Consider the following 19735-nt stretch of genomic DNA (forward strand, 5'->3'; position numbering starts at 1 on the left):
CTGATGCCAATCTATAAAGTCCTCTTCAGACTCAAGAAACCCATACAATGATGCTGAATGCAGGAAGATCACAGGCCAGTGTGTTGGAAGTCTTCTGGATCCAGTGGCACTGTAAGCATCTCAGCGCTGGCAGGGGTCTCTACGTGGTTCCTTCAGCTCCAAAACTCTGATTGCTTCAGGGTATCTACATGTGGCTTCAGAAATGTCTCACAGGGGGTGAGCTGAGAGGGAGAGTCTCCCACCTTGGAGAAGGAAATACAGGAGTTCCCCGAATCCTCAGTAGAAGGCCATGCCCACACAGAGGCCTCATTGGCTACATTCTGATTGACAGGCTAGACTCCACCCCTTCAACCTCAAATTGACACCAGATTATGTAACTACCACATTCTGGCACCTAACCAACAACTGACTGGAAGATCCTCACATAAATGTTTCCTTTAAAAATAATACCCGCACTGAGAGAACCAGTAGAAATGCTTATAGCACAAAATGGTGGGGCAAAAGCCAGTCTGGATCCAATGGGCTATGACAAAAGTGAGATTTCCTAATCAGAACATGTACTAGCCTGGTTTGTAACTGATTTCACATTTTCTACACTTCGTATTGAAGAGCATCGGTCAAGATTAGGCGAGGCATTTCTGAAAAAGAAGCAACTGTGAAGCTGCTTATAAAAAATGCTTTGCGCGACAGAAATGAAATACACTAATTAATTCAGAGCAAATGAATAGAATGCATTAGGGTTTTAAATACCATTCTTCAAACCTTGTAACGCCAACACCACCACTGACAGCAACCATCTGGCTTCCTATGGCTTACTCCGTGCCAGAGGCTGAGTTACGTTTCTGATGCTCCTGGTTTCAGTTAATCCTTGTGATTGCTTTGTCAAACAGTAGTATTATCTCCACTTTATGGTCGAGGAAATTGTAACTCACAGCGTTTAATTAACTTGCCCAAATTCCCATATAGCTAGTAATTTGTAATGCTGAGAGTAGAACACCGGTCTCTGTGACTTGACTATAATTCTTTCGCATAGGGGATTCTGCTTTACCAGATACACTAGAAACAGAATCACTGAATTATGCACAATCTTCTCAACTAGAGGCATCAAGATTAATTTAGGAGCAGACTAGTGTAATGGACTGTTATGTCAGTATGTTTTTTTTTTTTTTTAAGACCAAATACGTCTGGTAATGTGACTTTAAGATTTTCAACCTTGGCTTTTGTCAGGATGCTACTATTTTTGACCAGAAGGGAAGGAGAGAGAACTAGGGCTAGAGATCTGGTGATGGGATCATTTATTTTTCTCTTTCTAATTTGAAGTTCTCCCTGGTCATCCATATTATTGAAGGTCTCTATACTCTCTCTTTAGGAATAATTGAAATATAACTGCCTAAAACAAAATGCTAATATTTGTGACTCATTGTATTGGTGCAAAACCCATTTTCAATGTAATCAGACAGGCAGAATCTTGTCTCTTAAACAGCTAACTTAACACAGAGCCTTCAAAGCACAGAGTGAGACAGAATCTTATAGTCTCATATTGCAATCATGACTCCTCCCAACACCCCAGCAAAGTGATTGCTCAATATATTTTAGCTTCAATGCTGAGAAATCCATTGTCTCCCGGGGCAGTTTCATCTGTCTTTAAAGAGCTCTAATTGTTAACAACAACAAAAACAATGATAATAGCTCATTTTTTATTGAGAGTTTATGATGTGCCAAGTGCCATGCTAAGTGTTTTACATAAATTGTCTCATTTAATACTCATAATAACCTGTGTGGAATAGATGCTATTATAGTCTCCAATTTGTAGATTAAAAAATCACGGAGGTTTTTATCCATTTATCATAGTTCTACCACCTGTAGACCAACTTCTAATTCACTTGGCAACATGTAGCGATTAGAAACTAGAACAGAACATTCAAAAAGTCAATTTTAGATCCTTGGGTTAACCATTTCTAAATCTCACTGTTTCTCTCTATTTCACTGTTGTAGGAAATAGGGAACTAGGTGGACATACGGAGAGGGAGGAGGAGGATGGGGGAAGACAGTCTCTTTTTCTGGGCTCTCTGGGTTCTGGTATACCATCATCATTGCCCTCATGTCACTTCTGAAGATACAGGTTGAAGTCACAGGAGAGAAAATCACGTTACTCTATACTCTACCACAGTTTCCTGGACCCATATTTTCTGATCTTCACAACGTTTTGCATTTCTCCATTATTTTAGAAAATCATAGCTGCGTTGCAAACCCATAGCATTTCATTCAGCATTGCAAAAGCACAAAAATAATGATCATGATAAACATCACTGTTGGATGATGGTGAATATATGTATACTCATCTACGAGTGTGTGTCATCCTTGCAAGACTCTAATTATAATTTGGAAAATGTCCAAAGAACATTGTTAGCTTGATGGAATTCTTTCTTGGCCACGTGCTGTCCCTACAGCCTTAAAATTCATATATTTTTGTTATAAGATTAGACATTCAGAAGTCTTCAATTTTTAAGTCATTAAAACACAAAACTCAAAACCCAAACCCATTGTCATTGAGTCAGGCCCCACTCATGGAGAGCCTATAGGACAGAGTAGAACTGCTCCTGCTGGTTGCTAACGCCATACATCTTTATGGGAGCAGAAATACTCGTCTTTCTCCCACGGGATTGAAGATAGCGATACTTCACTGTACTGTAGCTGTGTTAGTCTAGGTAGACTAGAGAAACAAAAATTCATAAACACTCATATTTTAGAAGAGAAAGTTTTATATTAAGGGCAATTGTTCACTAAGCATCCCAACTCAGTCTAGTCCAAGTCCACAAGTCTGACATTGGCCAAAACACACGCAATGATGCTGAATGAAGGAGGAAAGCCGAATCAGTCAGTGAGCGTGTAAGCCACTCGGCGCTGGCAGGGGTCTCTACGTGGCTTCTCTGGCCCCCAGGGCTGCATCAGGATAGGTCCATGGGGCATCTCCTCATCTCTGAGGATGTCTAACCATCAGAGAACAAGAGACCAGAAAGGCGAGGCTCACCAAGCCATTTCTCTCGCCACCCTTCAATTAATCCCACGTCTTCATTGGCCAGGTTGGCACAATAAACCTTAACTATCACAGTATCCTTCACATTTTCCCCTTGAAAACGCCAACATCACATTGCCATGAAATAACTAAAAATCAGGTGAGAGATAAGGTCTTATAGTCAGACATTTGATCTAAGTCATGGAAAGTTAATTAATACATTAATTAATAAGCTTTCATTATGAGTTAAAAATCATATACCCCAAAGCCAATTTTTAAAATTATTCATAGATTACCTAATGCTTTGTCATGTTTAGAGAAAAGGAAAGCCACTTACTGGTGGAATTATCATTCCTCTCTTCCAACACGTAACTATGTTTATATATACGGACCCATGTCAGAACACACTAAGGCTGTTTTGGCAATGGCAAAATGTCTTCATTAATGAGAAAGACAAAAAAAGCCCTTCAAGCAGATAGCCAGGTTAAGTATAAAAAGTATGCTACAGGCTTCACTTAACCTATTGGAGGCATAAGTGAGGACTTACTTTTAAAAAAAAGGCAAAAAAAACCCAAACCCCAACAAACAAACAACAAAAAAACAAGACTTGTGATGCATTTCTAGCATCTTTCCTGGTGAATGAATGAATTCTATGCTTTCCATAAAATAGGGATCAAATTAAACTAAACTTCCAAAAATACACAATAATTTAATTTAAGATCATCAAGTTTCCTGTGTCCCCAATGCCATAACCCTTCCTTTGTGTTGGCTCTGTGGAGCCCCTCCTGAGTGATGGCCCATCTACAGCAAAACCACTGTTTCATGTTCCACCATGTCAGGGCACTTCCATTAATGTTGGATCACTAGTTCCTTTTGACAGACTGCGATTTATATATGTGCTATTTTAGCAGGATCAGCTTACACAAGCAAAATAATAAACCCAAACAAACAAAACCCCCTAAAGCACAAAAACACACTGAAGCCAAAACAACTTACTCCCACCTCTATCTTCCACTGTCTGGGTGGTCAGTAAGGGGAGCTATGTCTTAACGCATCTTAAAGCATCGTGTGTTCAATGCTGACTCACAGCGACCCCCTGTGGGTTTCTGAGACTGTACCTGTTTGCCAGAGTAAAAAGCACAGTCTTGCTTCCATGCAGCTGCTGGGGGTTTCAAACTGCTGACCATGCAGCTTGCAGCCCAAAGAATATCTGCCTGCCAAAACTCTTTGAATCCTGATATAACCTTGAAATAAATTAGAGCCTAGGCTTGAAGATAAACAAGCGGCCATCTAGCTCAGAAGCAAAAAAGCCCACATGGAAGAAGCACACCAGCCAGTGCGATCACGAGGTGCCAAAGGGACCAGGTATAAGGCATCATGCAAAAAAAAAAAAAAAGAATATGTGTGTTTGTGTATGTGTATATATATATGTTTATATTTATATATACACCACATTGAATGAAGGGGGAAGTGCAGAGTGGAGACCCAAGGCCCAAGTGTCGGTCACTGGAGATCCCCTCATAGAGGGGCTTAGGAGAGGAGATGGGTCAGTCAGGGTGCGAGGTAGTACCGATGAAGAACACAGCTTTCCCCCAGATCCTGGATGCTTCCTCCCCCAAACTACCATGATCCGAATTCTACCTTGCAGGACTGGATAGGGCAGAGGTTGTACACTGGTGCATATGGGGGCTGGAGGCACAGGGAATCCAGGGTGGATGATACCTTCAGGACCAAGGGTGTGAGGGGCGATGCTGGGAGAGTGTAGGGTGAGTAGGTTGGAAAGGGGGAACTGATTACAGGGATCCACATGTGACCTCCTCCCTGGGAGAGGGACGACAGAGAAGGAGGGGAAGGGAGACTCCGGATAGAGCAAGATATGACAAAATAACGATGTATAAATTATAAAGGGCACATGAGGGAGGGGGAAGCGGGGAGGGAGGGGAAAAAAAAAGAGGACCTGATGCAGAGGGCTTAAGTGGAGAGCAAATGCTTTGAGAATGATTGGGGCGGGGAATGTATGGATGTGCTTTATACAATTGATGTATGTATATGTATGGATTGTGATAAGAGTTGTATGAGTCCCTAATAAAATGTAAAAAAGAAAAGGGAAAAAAAAAGAAAGAAAAGAAAATGATTAGGGCAAAGAATGTACAGATGTGCTTTATATAATTGATGTATGTATATGTATGGACTGTGATAAGAGTTGTATGAGCCCCTAATAAAACGTTTAAAAAAATTAGAGCCTAGGTTTTGTTTATATTAGTTCTCATTAAATGTCCAAACTCGTGTCATATCTTCAGCATGAATAATTATTTAACCGTAAAATAATCCTTTTTTTTCTTTTAAGGAAGTTATCTTAAGTTTTCATTGTACTCTCGCCCAGAGAGCAGCGTTTCAGAAAATGTAAATATTTATCAGCAAATAGAAAACAAATAAGGAATAGAAAGCAACTGTAATCACTGATCCCAGTGAAAGCAATACGAATCACCACAGAGTGGCCAAAGGCTTACAGAGGGGGGAGAAGACATGCACTGAGAATGGGTTACTATGAGGCTGGAGGGCGTGGGGGGGGGCGTCTCACTGTGGCAATTATGCCAAAACACTGCTGGGACAAATTCTGAGGCAGAATCGGAAACGAAACAGCTAGGAAGGAAGCATCAAGCAAAGAAAGGGGAAACTGGAAGCAAGGAAGAAAATGAGTGGCAGATAGGCGACCTGGCAAGATCAGAATAAGCAAAGAGACACTTCCAGAAGCCAAGAGAGCAAGCGTCAAAGATGTGGATTAACTTTGAGGGAGAAGATCCTTAAGGTAGCAACAAGCAGATGGATACAACCCAGTGTCATTTTTTTTCTAATCTGTTTTTCTGTCCTAAACAACACATGCGATAAAAAACAACTCTGAAATTCAGAGTGACATTTAGTGCATCGTTTGTAAAAGGGTGAAGGTATGATCACTGCAGACCAAACATTTTATTTATTTAATTTACTTCTTGTGTAATTGTGTATAGTCCATATGAAGTATTATTACAAAATTAAAGGAAGAACTGACCCACTTTTTTTGGGGGGGGAGTGCGCTTGAGGATTAACTAAAGTTTTGGAACTCTGTAAAATGTTGAAGTATTTAGACTAAAATCTTCTTCCACTTGGCATAGCGTAAATTCAAAATGGGAAGGAATTCTCTTTTGTTTGAGAGAAGCCTGGCTTCTTCTCCTGAGGGGTTAAATTTCGGTTATTCAGTTAGAGCCGGGAAAGTTATTCATTTGCTCCAGAGATCGAATCTGATGCTGGGTCTCATAACCTCCTACGGCCTCTAGGTCAAAGTATTAAATGGTGGATTTGCTGAATGACAAGTACAATACAATACAGCTCCGTCATGCATTTATGTATTCATTTTCTACAGTTGCTGGAACAAAGGAAGACAGCGTTGTTGTAAGGTGTTGTGGAGTCAATTTTGGCTCATAGCCACCCTATGTCCAACAGCATAGAACACCGCCTGCGGGTCCTGCGCCCTCCCCCCAATTGTTCGTATGTTGGAGCCCATTGCTCTAGCCACTGTGTCAGTCCATCTTATTGAGGGCCTTCCTTGACTTTGCAGTTCCTTTCTTTTCCCAAGGCTGATACCTTTTCCCCTCAGGGACTGGTGTCTCCTGATACTAGGTCCAAAGTATGTGAGTCTCAGTCTCGCCATCCTTGCTTCTAAGGAGCATTCTGCTTGTACTTCTTCCATGGCAGATTTGCTTGTTGTTTAGGCAGTCCACGGTACTTTCAATATTTTTTGTCATAACCATCATTCAGATACACCCATTCTTCTTTGATCTAATTCAGTGATCCACTTTCATAGGCAGTTGAGGCGATCGAAAACACCCTGGGTTGGCTCAGGCACACCTTCATCCTCAAAGTAACAGCCGGGCTTTTCAGTACCTGAGATTTCTTGTGCGGCAGCTCTTCAAAAGTTTAAAAGTTTAAAGAGGTCTGTGTCTTCCTCCCTGTGTCTGTTTGTAGTCCTGGAACTCTGCTGCTGAGACTTTCCCATTTTGGGGGCCTTGCTGGTATTTGAATTAGGGTGCAATTCAGCAACACACAGCACACAGCGGCCATTGACAGACAAGTGGTGGTACCACACGCAGGCGACTTAAAATGACAGAAGTCGATTGCATCCTAGTCCTGGCTGGAAACCTGAATTCAGGGTGTGAGCAGGGCCATACGCTGGGGCCTCCAAGGGAGGGATTGTCTTTCCTCTTCCAGTTTTTCGTAGCTCATGCATTCTTTGGCTGCGAGCTGCAGGGGCACATGGTATTCTCTCGGGATCTCTTTCTCTGGGCCTTTTATTCTCTTTTATTATGAGGGTGTTACTCTCTTGTATCAGGGGCATGCAAATGAGTTAAGAGCTCTACCAACTGAAAGATGTGGTTTGCATCCACCCTGAAGTCTTCAGAAGGAAACGTCTGAAACGCTATTTGGGAAACATCCCAGCCATTGGAGACTCTTTGGAAAGTAGCACAACTCTGAAACACATGGGGGATCTTAAGTTGGAATCCATTGTACAGCAAATGGCTTAAACATTAAAAAAATGTTTTTCACTTCCAGAGAGTCAGTTTCCAGGGACCAGCAGTTAGGACTTTAATCTATTTTCGGGGGAAGGGGGACACAGTTCAAGCTGTAGCAACCTGGCACAAAGTGAAAGGACTTGGTTTGGCACTTCGATCCATAGTCTTTGTCACGTCCAAGGAACGACTAGGTGAGATCATGCAAATGAGATTTGGAGGACTCAAATTCCGGGATTAGTCTGTTTTGCCATTTCCTCGGGTGTAAAGGTGAGCCATCTCAGAAGCAGACCGTGAAGAAGGAAAGGCCACGAGTGGAGTGCTTGAGAGATCCCTGTCTGGAGTGTCAGAGCAGCAGACGCACCAGAAGCCCTGGCACCGAGACAGAGCAAAGACCAGCATGGAGGATGTGCAGCAGAGGCAGGCTTTCTGGCCCAGGGAATGAGTGAAGTTGAGTGCTTTGGAGTAGGAGCTGGCCTGCTGAGATGAGTACCCTTTGTGTCTTCACCAAGGCTGCTGGAGCTCAATACCACTTGCCCGAGCGAGGGAAAGGCCAAGGCGTCATATGGCTGGAAAGTTCAGGACCAGGCAGAGACATGCCTGATGGCATGGTTGAGAAGAGACATGATTGCAGACAAAATGACTTATAAATGCTTTCTGATCCTACCTTGTTAACTTCTCCAATAAACCTTCATAATCGCCAGCCGTCTCTGTGGTCACCTGGCCCAATGATCCAACTCTGAGGAGTGCCATGGGAGGGATGGATAAACGAATGGTGTCAGACTAGAACAAAGAAGGATGGAGGGTGGAGGAATACCTGATCTCTTCTTGATAGAATCATCCTGGAACAGCTATGGAATTGGATTCTCTTTCAGAGGAGGTCAGATGTGGCTCCCATGCCTCTTTATCATGAGCTGAGTCAATTTCATTTACTCATTCATGAGAAAACTGATAACACTTATAGAGAGATTTGTAAGAACTAGAACTCCAGGATCCTGGGGCCTCTCTCTCCTAGCTGTTGGTCTCCCCCTCTCTGGGGGTCACATCACTGGCCATTTTCCCTGCCCTAGTTTGCTCTAGCTTTTCAACTAGAGTAGAAGAAAATTAAATATTATTTGAAATGTTCACATGAGATCATAAAGGCTGTTAAAATCATGTTATGAGATAAAAGTTGCTGTAAAATTTATACATATTGGAAAATAAGTTTTGTTAGACAAGTAAATTTGCTCACTCGGCAAAACTGAATGCTTAAAATGTTAAACTACTAATAGCAGGAAGGGAATTCACAAATATAAAAAAAATTACTATAAACCATAACACTTTCTAATGAAAACATTGATCGCATTTATGGGAAGAATTATCCATAGAACACAGTCAAGAACAGTAGAGTAATAGGCATATACACAGGTTTTCATTAAAAAGATTACATCTTTTTATGACTTTAATTTTTGAAAATGGGAAAATATTTTATAATTTTAAAATATTCTCACTGAATATGTTAGTGAAATCTGCGTTCACATACTCATATTAGTTGAATGTATAATCTAAGGCTATTTCTTAGAATAGACTTCTAGTAAATTCAATATTTGGTGAATTAGATAAATTGGTCATTTTGAAAATTGATATTTCAGGGAATTACATTTTTATGAATGAAACTGCTTCAGTATTTTAAGGATAATAATATGTTTTTGAAAAATGGAATTAATTGCCAACATTCCAAAGCCAAGAACTTTCCTGGAAAGTTGTGCATTTGTTTTATCTCTTGAAGAGTCAAGATAATGGCACCAGGAACTTGCATTCCTGCATCACAACATGAGCTGCGATTGAGTAGGGACTCCTCCCTTTGGGAAAGCTAGTGGTAAGGTCACCGCCTGTCTAGTGCATCAGGGGAAACCTGGCCACTGGCAACTTGCCTGGATGGTTCCCTTTCACTATCAAAAAGGTCCATTTACAAAGATGAGCTATGTGCACACCCTAATTAATGGTTTCAAGTTCAACCTAGTTCAGTCAACACCCTTTGGATTATGGCTCTCCTTGTTCGTATGTCATCTGACCAGGTTTCCAAGGGCCTCTTCTAGCATCCCCGGCTCAGTGCGTTTATGCAGAAACACACTGCTGATTCTCCATCAGTGGTTGATTAAGAGGCCTTGTTGCATTCGCTTCTCTGATATTCTGTTTTCTTCTTGCACAGTATGGTTTTTCATTAAAGTTTTTGTGCAGTCATCGATTTTTTGTCCTATGTATGCAGGTATGTCTCTTCAGCTTAAGCGTGGGTGGCAGTCTGCTTCAGGAAACATTTACAACCTTGAAAACCTTACTCAGCAGTTCTACTCTGTTCTATGGGGTCGCCGCAAGTCAGAATTGACTTCACACTCATGGGCTTCGTTTGTTTGTATTTTGGCCCACTGTAAAACCAAATTACATCTTCCATTTAGCCACAGGGAGAGTCCTCTACTTTCTTCCCTTTGGTCGAATGTCCATCCATTTATGAGGGTGTCCTGAGTCTTGCCTGGCCTACTCACCTTGGTAGAGATGGGTAAGCAAAGAACATTTTAACCAACCCTTTTGCTGCCTAGTCAATTCCAATTCATGGTGAGTCCACTGTGTCGGAGTAACACCACGCCACACAGGATCTTCAATGGCTGTGTTTTCAGAAGCGGATTGCAAGGTCTTCTTTCTGAGGCACTTCAGGGTGGGCTCCAAAGTCCAACCTTTCAGTTAGTAATCAAGCGTTTTACAATTATGTCCCCCTGGGGTCTCCCAGAAAGCATTCACTTTTCCAATTTACAGGGGCTGCTTTTAGATCATCTAGCTTAGATAAGATAGCAGCCGAGACATTTTACTGACAACCCTGAAGTGATAGCGACAACATCATGATCCACAGAGAAAAGATCGACATCGTCAAGAATTTCATTTTACGTGGACTCCCAGTCAAAACCAATGAAAGCAGCAGTCAAGACAGAGCGCACTGTGAAGCTGATTCTGGCAGATGTAGTGTGGTACTTATAGAATTGTCCATTTGAGGGGATTATGAATGAAGGGGTGGAGTCTAGTCTGTCATTTGGATCAGAGCCAATGGGGCTTCTATGTGGGCATGACCTTCTCCTGAGAATTCTGGGAAATCTGGTACTTTCTCCTTGGAGGTGGGAGATATTGTCTCTCTCTGCTCATACCCTGGGAGACATAGCAGCTGACAAGACACATGGACCCACCCTGATGCAGAGACCTCTGCCAGTGCTGAGATGTTTCCAATGACACTGGATCCAAAGACTTTCTATCCACTGGCCTATGATCTTCTACATTCGGTATCATTGCATGTGTTTCATGGGTCTGAAGAGTACTTTATAGATTGGTATCAGACATATGGGCTAATAACGGACTTATGGACTTGATCTGGACTGGGCTGGGATGTTTTCTCAATGTTCAATTTCTGTTGTATATAAACCTCTTTCTTATCCACATATGTGGGTCCATGGATTTGTTTATCTAGTCCACCCAGACTAACACATGTAGTTAGGTTAAAACCTTAACAGCTGAACCCCTGATCCACCGCACCCCTAGGACTCCTCTATTTTACAACAGCAGTATGCATAGCGGTGGGATTCAACTGGTTCACTACCCTAGTGGCAGCTTTCCAATTATAAAAAACAATATACTCAAAGATGGCTTATTCTTTCAGACAGCTAAGACTTCAATAAGAACAATAAACGAGGTACACAAACACCATTCTTATAAGAAAGAGTTTTAAAATATAAATGAAAAAATATTAAATAATAGCTGACAAAAACCAATGAAACTGTTATTTAGGACATTTCTCTAGTGCTTCTTGCTTGGCATCCTCACTTGCAATTTTCTTAGATTGCATCTGAGCATCATCGGCTGTGTGATTTTTCTGATAACCATCTTCTGACCGCAGGAGTAGGATCCCAATTAGACAACAGTTATTCTGTATGAGATATTAGATATATTCACTTCTCTGAACATATTATGCTCATCTTGGAAAGTCCCTTTCCACTTCCCATGAACTTAAAACAATTGTCATTACAATTGTGCTAGTCTGGGTGGACTAGAGAAACAAATCCATAGAAACTCACATGTGTATAAGAAGGAGATGTATATACAAGAGAAATTGAACATTGTGAAAACATCCAAGCCCGGTCCAGATCAAGTCCATAAGTCTGATATTAGCCCATATGTCTGATCCCAATCTATAAAGTCCTCTTCGAATTCACGAAACACACGCAATGACACTGAATGCAGGACAACCACAGGCCAGTGGGTAGAAAGTCTTTGGATCGAGTGGTGTTATAAGTATCTTAGCAACAGGGGGCTCCACACAGTCTCTCCAGCACCCAGGGCTGCATCAGGGTAGGTCCATGAGGCTTCTCCTCAGGGATGTCTTGCAGGAAGTCAGCAGAGAGAGTCTCTCCTGATTCCAAGGAGGAAAATCCAGAGTTCCCCGAATTCTCAGGAGAAGGCCATGCCCACACAGAGGCCTCACTGGTTTTATCTTTATTGACAGACCAGATTCTACCTCTTCACTAGTAATCCTCTCAAATTGACACCAGATTATATAATAACCACAACAATAGTATTCACATTTGGTACACTTTGAGGATTGCATAATTCACTCATTATAACTCATGGGAATTTGGGTCTCAATACACAGTTCATACGAATGACAGCATGCTACCCTCTGGTTGTTTGACAACTTTTCTCTGTATGTTCTATGGTTGGTTACTGAACTAGCAAACCCAAAGGAATCAAAACGTAGTATTTCATCAAAAGTATAATGAATTTTATGAAATAAAAAAATAAATGTCACAAGCCTAGTTCTGTCCAATTTTTTACACTGATGGATAGAACTGACATTACTACGGGAGGTTAAAATATACTGTTGCCAAGATGAATGTTGAAAAGAGTAAGGAAGGTAAGTTTGTGATTTCCACAACTCCCAAACTTAGCGAGAAGTCAGATGACAAGGGCCAGAACTCACCCGAAAAGTCGGGATCAGCTGGTATGAACCGGCTGCATCTCACAACTGGACACAACATCAAGAGGAATGGAATATCAGTGGCAATTTACACAATTGTTACGGACAAATTCTCAATGAAAAGTTTTTCTTTGGTTGAGGATTGATAAATAATATCTGTCACAACACTTGCTAAGATAATTAACTCATTGGGTGGGGTTCTCTGGAAAAACAAATCTAGTGGCACTCCTAAGTGTATACGAAAGACTTTCATATTAATAAATGATTATTTATCACAATGTCATCCCAGCCCCATCCCACTAAAGTCCATTAATCAGATGCTCGTCCGTAAGTCCCTTTTCAGTATCACATAGTCCTTGCTGGTGATGTGGAAAGGTAACCTGGGAAGCCGGAAGTTCCAGGTCAGGGGTTTCATGGTAGGGCACTGGCAGCTCTCAGGGTCAAGGGCCCATAGTGGGCCACTTCTCAAGGCAGATAGAATTCCAGCAGGCAGGGAGTTGGAGGGGCAGAGAGAGAATCTCCTTTTGTCTTGCTCTTATATGACATCACAGAGGTGTCATCAGGTTGTGACTTGATTGACAGGTTTGATTTTACCCTTAGCCAAGAGTATCTAGTCAACATGATCCCTAAATACAAAAATTAGGATAGGCACAATTAAGTTACAGGCAATGAAATGCCAGTAACATGACACTCCACAAATGCAAGTTAATCAAGAGCTGTGATATCTATCAATATCCAAGGTGGCAAGGCTTATAACTCCAGGAATTTAAAAAATGAGATTGATAATGTATGAATATTTAATTGGAGGTGTAGGATCTGTGCAAACTGACCACAGTACACTTTTTCATACAATTTAGTTCTGAGGATGCATCTAGTGATTTCCTATTAATATTTTGATTGGATTCAGAGGCCACACTAATAAGCCACCTTTTATGGAGAGCTTTTTATGCAAGTAGCTGTTATTTGTTTATGTTGAACCTATTAGCTTCAGGTGTTACTGGTGACCCTTAGGGAAACCTGTCCTTTAAAGTGTGGGACCAAAAGAAGGCTCCTATGAATGTGTACATTTCTTCTCATTTACAAAATTAAGAAAAGAGTGAGCCGCAGAAGGAATTCAGTGAAGAAAATAAAAGTTAGCAGTCACATGTGACTTACATTGAGGACATTGGAAAAGAGAAAATGGAGTGAAAGAATCAGATAGATTTTTTAAAATAAGCATTAGCATAGGAAAAAAGAAGCTAGTATATTGGATGTTTGAGTGCAAAGTGAGGGTGGTTTGAGTGACCTCTGCATTCTGCATCTGCCTCACACCCAGCCATCATGTCAGTCCCAACTCCTATGGGCTTTGGGAGACAGAGTAGAACTGGCCCTGTGGGTTTCTGAGACTGTAACTCTTTGTAAAAATTTTGAATTGGGATTAATATATATATCAAACCACTCTGTAGTTCAATCACATCCAGAATTGTACATTTGCTACCACAATCAGTTTCTAAACATTCTTTTTCTATATGGATTCTTTGACGTCATCACCCTTCACCCTGCTGTCACTTCTGGGTCCCTGCCCCAATTCTTATACTACTTGTTGACTCTATACGTTCATCAGTCTTGGTTTCCATACCCCCCCAAATGAAAAAATATATACCACAACTACAAGAGGGTAACCCCCAATGACATAACACTCCCAAGATACTCCTTAATATGTTCAATCAAAAACCAAACAAAACAATACAATGTCCCATGTGTAAAATTTTGGAAACCAAATCAGGTCCAACGCACATCCTACGGGGAATCTGATGACAAGTTTTAACTGTTCAAGTCGGGCCTCTGCCTTTGACTTTCTATACACAACTCAACTCAACAATGCGCTCCGTTTCATGACCTATTCTCCAATGGTGGATAGAGGGAGTTCACAGGAGGTTTAATTTCTGTATAGTTTCACCAAGGAATCTTGGGATCCCACTGTCATCCGTAGCCTTCTGCAAACCAGGTTTTCAGACTTAGACTCTGATACTAATCCCTCCCTTCAATTTTGGATTGTATGCTTCACAATCCTTCGATGGCTGATGAGCATGCGCTCTTTAGGGAAGTAGAAAGTCTCATCTTTCTCTTTTGGAGAGACTAGTAAGTTTGAACTTCAGACCTTGCAGTTAGCAGCCCATCTTGTAACCCATTACACTACCAGGGTTCTACATACATCACTGAATTGAGTTCAGGGAAGTCCTTGGGGGCACCTTTAAAAATAAGAGATCCAACTCACTGCCATGGAATTGCTTCTGATTCATGGTGAGCTCGCTTGGTGCAAAGGAGGAGCCCTGGTGGAGTATGGTTAAGCATTGGCCTGCTAACTGCAAGATCAGCAGTTCGAAACCAATAGTTACTCTGCCGGAGAAAGAGTAGGCTTTCTACTCCTGTAAACAGTTACAGCCTTAGAAATCCCAGAGAGAAGCTCTACTCTTGTCCTCTCTGGTCATTATGAGTCAAAATCGAGTTGATGGCAGTGAGTTTGTTTTGTTTGGTCATGTGTTATACAATAGAATCAACCACTAGGCTTTTCTTCCACAACACTGCTAGATGGGTGTGAGCACCAGCCTTTAGGTTAGTGAGAAACAAAAGCCACTGCTATCAAGTCAATTCCTCTTGACAGGAACCCTATAGAACCGAGTAGAACTGCTTCCTAGGTTTTCCAGGGCTGTGACTCTTTAATGACATTATGTACCTCATCTTTTCTTGGAGAACAGCTGGTAGGTTTGAAACACAGACCCTCCAGCTAACAGCCAAATATGTAACCCAATGAACCACTGAAGTTCCTGTGCAGACACCAGCTCAAGGTTAAACAATTGCCGGGCTTCAGCTAAGCAGTCACTCTACTTCGACTAAGTGGACAATCCCCATGTGTCCTTGTGCCCCTCAGCAGGGCACCCTTCCCCAACAGTAGCCAGGGCAATGCAGCACAAGGCAGACAGTATAAATGCTCCCACCTCTTCCCCTTTGGGAGCCTGCCTTCTTTAGACTATAAAAGGCTCTCTTAGAGCAGTACTACTCAGCAGAAGCCCTTCTGTCCAGCTGGCTGCCGCTGGAAGTAGCACTCCATCCTGGTCAGCGACCGCTTTCCCCACCCATGCAAATAGAAATAGGTCTCTAGGATTCATTCTTGGTCAGCTTTTAATTTTTAATCTCTTGGCACCTATGTATAGGGTCTTTCCTTCAGATACTTTGTCTTACAAATTATACTATGGTAACAAATCGTGGTGTCAATTTTATGGTGCTATCCTACTATTGGCATGTATGGCTTCTTCATTAAAACATTTATCTGAAAATGTTTTACAGTCAACGGAGACCTTCCATTTCTATTACTCTAAATCTCTCCCCAGAAGCTGTGCCTGGAATACATCTGGACAACACCCAGTGTTCATGTTAAATTCTTGAGCTGACAAAGTAGGTAATCAGCAATAACATCCTTTGAGGGATGAAGGAAATGATGTTACCTAATGGATTTCATCTCCCCTAGAAATAGGCTGTTAGTTTCCTTGCCATGAGGGGGGATTTCATCTGCAGAATGCAAGAAAGGGAGAGCGGCAGAAGAACTGTGTCTCTGTCACAAGGACCAGGAACGTATTCAAGAGCAAGAGGTCAAGTTCGTTTCTAATCTCCTTGGGAAGTTTTCCCATCATTGTCAGTGACCTCATGGCTGGAAATTTTGAATTTTGCTAAGAATTGTGAAGAAATAGTGGCTTTAATTAAAGGAAAAGATAGTCAATAATTGTTGGTTTGACATTTATAAGACAATAATTCTGGTAAAATCATATTTTATGAGAAAAATGGAGAGTTCTATTATGCGATTACCAAAAGCTGAGAATAAAACTAATTTAACTCAAAATAAATCTTCACAAAAGTTGTAACAAACGTACCTGGCGGCTTCTGAATATCTCTCCAGGCATCTAAACACTGCTGCCTGACGAAGATGATTTCGGAAATAGGCTGGATTTAAAACAATGCTCCTGTTGAAAGATAGAAGATATGCAAATGCTATTAGGTTTTCAAAAGATGATTACCACAGGTGGATAGGCATGAAATCACAAACATTCGATTGTATGCAGCGTACATGTTAAACTATGTCATTGTCAGTTAAGACAAACAAGCATTATTAATGAAAACCAATTAAAAGTTTGCGAAATAAAAATATTTTTTATAGCACTAGATATTTTTGACAGGTAAGGGAAAGGCTAGAAAGAATTTGGACCCACATTATTTTGCAGGAGAGTCATGGTGATATTTTCTTTGCTTATGTCTATAACCCAAATCCAAACTCACTGCCAGATATTTGAGTAGACTCCTAGCGACCCTATCGTGCAGGGAGAACTGCCCAGGGAGTTTCTGCCACTGGGACTCTGTACGGGAATAGAAAGCCTCAACTCTCCCCCTTGGTGGTAGTTTTGAACTGCTGTGAGCTACTAGCAGCCCAACTCATAACCCGCTCCAGAGAGGGAACAATATCACGTAATAGACAACATATCTCCCATAGTGAAAGATGAAGTTGGTGGTTGTTCACGTTCAGCTGGAAGGAAGGAAGGAACTGGGATTTGACGGCCATTCTCATTTGAATCCCACCCAATTAGTGTCTACCCCAGGCAGATACTGTAGTGGAATTTGGTTAAGCGTTCTTAGCTTGAGTGTTGCTACTTTTAGTCAAGTGCCTTACTCACTTTGAGTCTCTAGTACCTCTTGATTGAAATGATAAGGATGGACCAAACTTTATAAGGCTTTTTCAGTTCTAGAATTCTATGATCTTTACCCAATAGAATAATGATTATTATTGTCTTCATGCTTGATGTTTCAGCAAATCCCATCCATGGTGTCGGCTGGAACGGAAGTGGCTCTCATCTTGTGGGTGATGGATTTCTCTTTCATTGTTCTCTCTTTCTTCTCATCAGGCCTCTGGGGTCTCAAATCAAGCCCCGTTGAGCAGGTGATCCTCCTCCTGCCTTCTTCATAAACCGGCAGATGCATCCTTTCTTGACTTCTCTGGCAGCCTTTTGTGGGTAGGGCACTGCTCAAAGCATTTGATGAAATGAGGCGAATCAGGAAGATACAGTTCAGGCATCTTTATTAAATGAAAAGATGACTAGCAATGCAAGTGTGAAATGTAGCAAATGCCAACCGACTGTGGAGTGAGTATTATTGATGTGGGAAACAGTGAGCCTGGTTTCACAAACTGAGATGAGAATTTTTCTGAAATTAGCTCATTGGTGAAGTCAATAATTCTAATCCTTTTCAAGGGGTTCACAGAGATTTTAGAGAATCAAATGACAGCGATGGGATGCTATCCAGAAAAATGCCTACAAACAGAATTGTTTAAAATAGTGAAATCATGCAACTCCTTAATGCTGTTCATGAACTCTGGATTTAAGAACAAAATATATCCAGTAAAATAACTTCATTCTCAAAAGTGTGCTTATGGAAATAAGGAGATGGAAACAGAACATTCTGACATGACTAGTAATCTCCAGGCCCATCAGGAGTTCCAGACAAAAGCCATGATCAATTGAGGTGGTTACTAAGAGTACGAGAAATGAACACAGTTCTAACTACCAGCTCCAGCCATATAACCAATCTCAGAATCGACGACTGGTGCCATGAAGCCCATTTCCTCCTGTGTGCACGCATCAGATATTTTTGTTTTGTTTGCTTATAAAGTATAAGATGGGGTTGGTGCTTGTGTAGTTGTACGCATATTATGTGCATGATGTTAGGCACGATTATGATGTTACAATGGTCTCTATTTAGGCATCATGTTATGGTTTGAGGAGATGGGCAGGTGCCAAGTTTACAAGGGGTAAGCGGTGTGTGTTAGGTTTTGTGTCAGATTGGCTGGGACAGGATTCTCAATGGTTTGGCTGTTAACATGTAGTAATCTCTCTTGACCGCTAATGAAATTTGATGTATACTCTAATGGGGTCTGCTATGAGCAGTCAATCAGTTGTAAGACGATTAGGTCACGGCCATGATGGCCATTGAAAGGAAGTTTCCTTGGGGTTGTGGACCGCTTCCAAGTGGACACTGGAGAGAAACACATTTGCTTTCGACTAGTCTTGATTCAACAGCAGCACGCCACATTGTCCACCAATCCCGGAAGCCATCAGTGGCCTGCCGTCTGATTTGCAATCTGAACTTGGATTTATACACCTCTGAAGCCGTCAGTCTGTGGTGTTCCTGCCAATCGTGGGTTCATCAATCCCCCAAACTGTGCAAGTCAGCAGAAGCCACCAGCTCAACATCTGACTCACTCACAGACTTTGAACCTGTCTGGACTTGGACTTCCCTGCTTTGATAACTGTTTGAATCATTTTCTTGGTGTAATTTTCTCTCTCAGTATACATATATAAACCTTGCTGGTTTTACCTCTGTAAAGAACTCAGACTAAAATATTACTTATAAACTTCCTTTGTGGACATTCTAAGGACACAAAAATAACAAATAGCGCTTACATGTGTAAACAAAAGTTCTCTCTGTTGGGGAAGAATGAAAACAATGCTCCTCGGCGCTCCTGCACGTCTGCAGGTCCTGTGTAGAAGGCACGGAGTAGCCTTCGTTCTGTACTATCTTTAAAAAATTTTTTTATGATGAACACTTTTGGCAACTATATCCAGAATAATGTCCCCCTCTGGAGCAAAACACCAGTTTTTTTTATTACAGCTTTGGAAGATAGAAACCGTGGTTCTCGCTGAAGCAAAGGACTCTCCCATGGCCATCAAGTCCATGTGGATCCCTGGCAACTCTGTTTAGGGTTCCTGAGGCTCTAAGTCTTGACCAGAGCAAGGTCTCAGCTTGCAGCTAACACTTCAACACTCCTCTGCCTGCAGCCCCAACAGACATGCTAATAGCCTATTATGAAAATCTGCATTTCTTAAACTCTGAATGCAACCTAAAAGTGAGAGTGGCACCTGGGCTTGTTTTGCCTCTTACTCAGAAGCTGTGCTCAGGGAGCCCGGACCACAGAGAGACACAACCCTTGGCAATTCCGATTTCTGTGAGTGACAAGCTGACTTTTGTTTTGACCCTGAAGGCTTAGGTGTCCCCACTGATGACATCATCCCAGGAAATTTTAGTAGCTTGAACGTAGAAGCAAAGCGCAGATCCCTCAGAGGACTTAATAATGTATTTTTAAAAAAATCATGAATACAC

At 41.6% G+C, this 19735-nt stretch overlaps 1 protein-coding gene across 1 annotated transcript in view; it reads right to left on the bottom strand.

The window, feature by feature from the left end:
- Window positions 1-19735, bottom strand: part of SPATA16 (spermatogenesis associated 16) — a 320380-nt gene that overhangs the window by 178412 nt on the left and 122233 nt on the right. The window contains exon 3 of the mRNA XM_075555593.1: window positions 16462-16551. Within this exon, the coding sequence (XP_075411708.1) occupies window positions 16462-16551 (90 nt within the window). The remainder of the gene's footprint in view (window positions 1-16461; window positions 16552-19735) is intronic.

The sequence above is a fragment of the Tenrec ecaudatus genome, chromosome 8, assembly GCF_050624435.1.
Source record: "Tenrec ecaudatus isolate mTenEca1 chromosome 8, mTenEca1.hap1, whole genome shotgun sequence".
In the NCBI taxonomy this organism is placed as follows: domain Eukaryota; kingdom Metazoa; phylum Chordata; class Mammalia; order Afrosoricida; family Tenrecidae; genus Tenrec; species Tenrec ecaudatus.